Source organism: Octopus bimaculoides, chromosome 4 (assembly GCF_001194135.2).
Source record: "Octopus bimaculoides isolate UCB-OBI-ISO-001 chromosome 4, ASM119413v2, whole genome shotgun sequence".
NCBI classification, from domain to species: domain Eukaryota; kingdom Metazoa; phylum Mollusca; class Cephalopoda; order Octopoda; family Octopodidae; genus Octopus; species Octopus bimaculoides.
Genome location: NC_068984.1, coordinates 42026734 through 42030387, shown reverse-complemented (window position 1 = coordinate 42030387; position 3654 = coordinate 42026734). Strand labels below are relative to the sequence as shown.

General features: G+C 32.6%; 1 protein-coding gene across 1 annotated transcript in view; it reads left to right on the top strand.

The window, feature by feature from the left end:
• LOC106881759 (slowpoke-binding protein) overlaps positions 1-3654 on the top strand; it is a 37774-nt gene that overhangs the window by 12706 nt on the left and 21414 nt on the right. Inside the window, exon 2 of the mRNA XM_052967032.1 lies at positions 2681-2745. Within this exon, the coding sequence (XP_052822992.1) occupies positions 2681-2745 (65 nt within the window). The remainder of the gene's footprint in view (positions 1-2680; positions 2746-3654) is intronic.

Sequence of the window (3654 nt, the reverse complement as noted above, 5' to 3'; positions counted from 1 at the left end):
ATATATATATATATATATGAAAGAAGGTTTGAAAATGCACTTATTTTTTAAAAATATTTATTTACTTAACCGGTTTCACTTTTTTAGAAAAAGATTATCAAAAGTCTTTGAGAATAATAAAAAATGTTAAAAAACAGTCTGAGTATTAAAATGCATATATACATTCTTTGATGATAAAATATATTTAAAGTATAAAGCTTTGTATGAACTTTGTAGTGTTACATACTGATTGTCACACATTCTCTGATATTAAGGTGAAATTGTTAAAAACAGTATATATATATATATATATATATGGCTTTGTGGCTTTGGAGTGTTGAATCCTATTTCTAGCAAGCTGGTATTTCGGTACCGTTATTTATTTGTATATATTGTGCCTATTTAGGTTAAGCTTGCTGGCCACTTTATTATTATCATTATATTTAATAATGGTAATAATACATTATTATATATATATATTTATAAATTTTAACAGAATGAGATAAAAATCCAAGGCTGTGAAAGATTTCAGAACATTTATAAATAGAAGGTCTTACAGCTGTTTCCGGGATATTTTATATATCCCTTCATCGGAGACCGAGTGAGAAAATGGTTAAGCAATAGTTATTCTAGATAAGATATGAAATAGAAAGTGAAGTGGCGGAATGAAAATAGACGTGAGATATGCAGGGATATTGTATCTGCAGTTCCATTATTTAGGTAGAATGGCATACATATAAGATTCCTGTACCTTGTGAGTAAGTTCCAGTAGTATTTAAAATTGGTCATTCCAAGCACAGAGTTTGTAAACGGTGTTATTGAAACTCTATGCTTGGAATGACCAATTTTAAATACTATTGGAACTTATATATAAAATATCCCGGAAACAGCTGTAAGACCTATTTATAAATGTTCTGAAATCTTTCACAGCCTTGGATTTTTATCTCATTCTGTTAAAAAAATTTTATATATACGCATGCTGATATATGACCTACATTGGACTCCTCATTCACATAATCACCGAACCTGGAGCTTAACTATAGTCTGTCCATAGCACTTACTCAGCATTACTTGACACCTTTGGGTCTTCTTGACACCATTAACTCTCATAACCTACACACACACACACACACACACACACACACACACACACACAAGAGTTAAAGAATGGAGTAGATAAGATCCGGGTTACATATGTTTCATGGTGAGTGGATATCCAAGCGAGGTGCATAATGCAATCTACTCAATGTAACTTTGTGTGTGTGTGTATATGTGTGTGTGTGTGTGTGTGTGTGTGTGTGTGTGTGTGTGTGTGTGTGTGTGTGTATCTATGTGTTTATCCCCCCATCACTCCAGTTTAAGAAATGGCGATGATTTGTTTACGTCCCTGTAACGTAGCAGTTCGGCAAAAGAGGCCGAGTGTATAAGTAGCAGACTTAAAACAAGTACTGAGATCAGTTTGCTTGACCAGAACCCCTCCGAGCTGATGCCCATGCAGAGCCACACTCCTATGACTGAAACAAGTAAAAGATAAAAGATAAAAGTAAAAGATAAAAGATAAAAGTAAAAGATAAAAGATAAAAGTAAAAGATAAAAGATAAAAGTAAAAGATAAAAGATAGCACTCCAAGCAAGTAAAAGTTATGTGTTTGGAAATGGGTGAGTATATGTACGTATACATGTGTGTGCGTGTATATATATATATATATATATATATATATATATATATACTCATAATCATAAATATATAGGGATTGACAGTAACCTGCTTCTCCAACATACTGAGAATTCAGAAATAGCAGTCAAAGAACTACTGATTTCAAAACTACAAATTATTACTCCAGATTGATAGCGATATTTTTGATACACACAGAACAAAAAACAATAGAGAAGAGTAAAAAACACTTGCCTTTTTTCATACTGAGCTACCCGGCAGAAATTGTTAATTATTAATTTTATTACTAATTGATGATTCCCTGCCCTGCATATCTATATATATATATATATATATATGGGAGAATATACAAAAAATAACAACAGACGAGGACAGGTGGTGTAAATAACAAAAGTATATATTAGTATGACGCTCGGGAATACGGAAAGTCTTTGACGTTTCGAGCTACGCTCTTCAACAGAAAGAATACGGAGACAAGGAGAAAAACACGGAGAAAAAAAATTGAATAGTGTTCAGTCAACGGTCAATCATAATAATCTTATATATATATATATATATATATACATATATCAGTGTCTAAGTGTTTGTAAGTTTGTGGATGTTTGGGGCATGAGAATGTTTCGTCGGTGCGTTTCTTATACATATAACACTTTATACATACATACATACATACATACATACATACATTTACATTATTTACATTACTTACTTTCGACGGATATTTGTCCTCATCTTGTTTGTTGTTAACACAACGTTTCGGCTGATATACCCTCCAGCTTTCTTCAGGTGTCTTGGGGAAATTTCGAACCTGGGTTCTCATTCCTAAGGTATTTTTCGATGTTGTTGTTGTTGTTGTTGTTGTTGTTATTATTATTATTATTAATATTATTATTGTTATCGTTCAGGTCACTGCTTGGAATCGAACTCGGAATCTTGGGGTTAGTAGCCCGCGCTCTTAACCGCTACGCCATATGCCCGTGGGCATATAAATTAATATGGCGATTAATTTATATATTTGTATTTTCAGCTGTTTCTCGTCTCTGCAATATTCGTGCTCATCGTGATGGCTGTATGTATTGCCTGGTGTATATGGTAAGTACTTTATTCCAAGCTTTAGGTTAAGTAAATATCTTCTTATATGGAAAGGTTTTATCTGCGTTCAACTTCGATATCGACTTTGAAAAATATTCATTTTACATCATGTACGACTCGTATCAACAAATGCAGATATCAGTGACTGGAATATGCGCCGCCCAGAGCAGCTCCCACTTCCATCAGATTTAGACAGCAGATCCAAAAGTGTTGGCCCCATAAAAGCATCACCCATCTCTCATCTTCTAGTTATCCAAATGGCAGATGTAAAAATGTATATAAGCAACATAGCTGAGTTATCTTTTGACAAACTAATCGCAAGCTAAGTTATTTACGTGGACCTCATGAACCTAACCTTGTGGTTATGAATCATAAAAATCCTTTATTTAGATTTGCAATACATTATTGTTTAATAACAGTGAAGGGCATATTGTTTCGTAGTAAATAGTTTAATTTTTATCGTCTTCGATTTCAACTATCAGTCATGACTTTTTGCTACGGCCAATCGTTAATGATCATAACAACCTTCATCATTATACAACCAAACCAATTTAGGTATATTTGAAGATGCAGATATACAAAATCTCCGCTTCGAAACGCGGAGTAGATGCAACGGGAACAACTGAAGAAGGGAAATATTCTTTATGTTGCATGTCTCGTTTCTCTGTTTGTTTTTTTTCATTGTTCGAAAAAAGTTCGTTTTCTGTTTTCGTTTCCCATTGTTTTTAACGTTTTTTGTGATATCCTGTACCCATATATGCATGTATGTATACATATAGATGTAGGTATGTACATATATGTATGGATATATGCATATATTTATGTATTATTTATGTTATTATATGATCGAACGCTACTCACTGTCTCCAAGTAAGTTATATATATATATATATATATATATATATATAT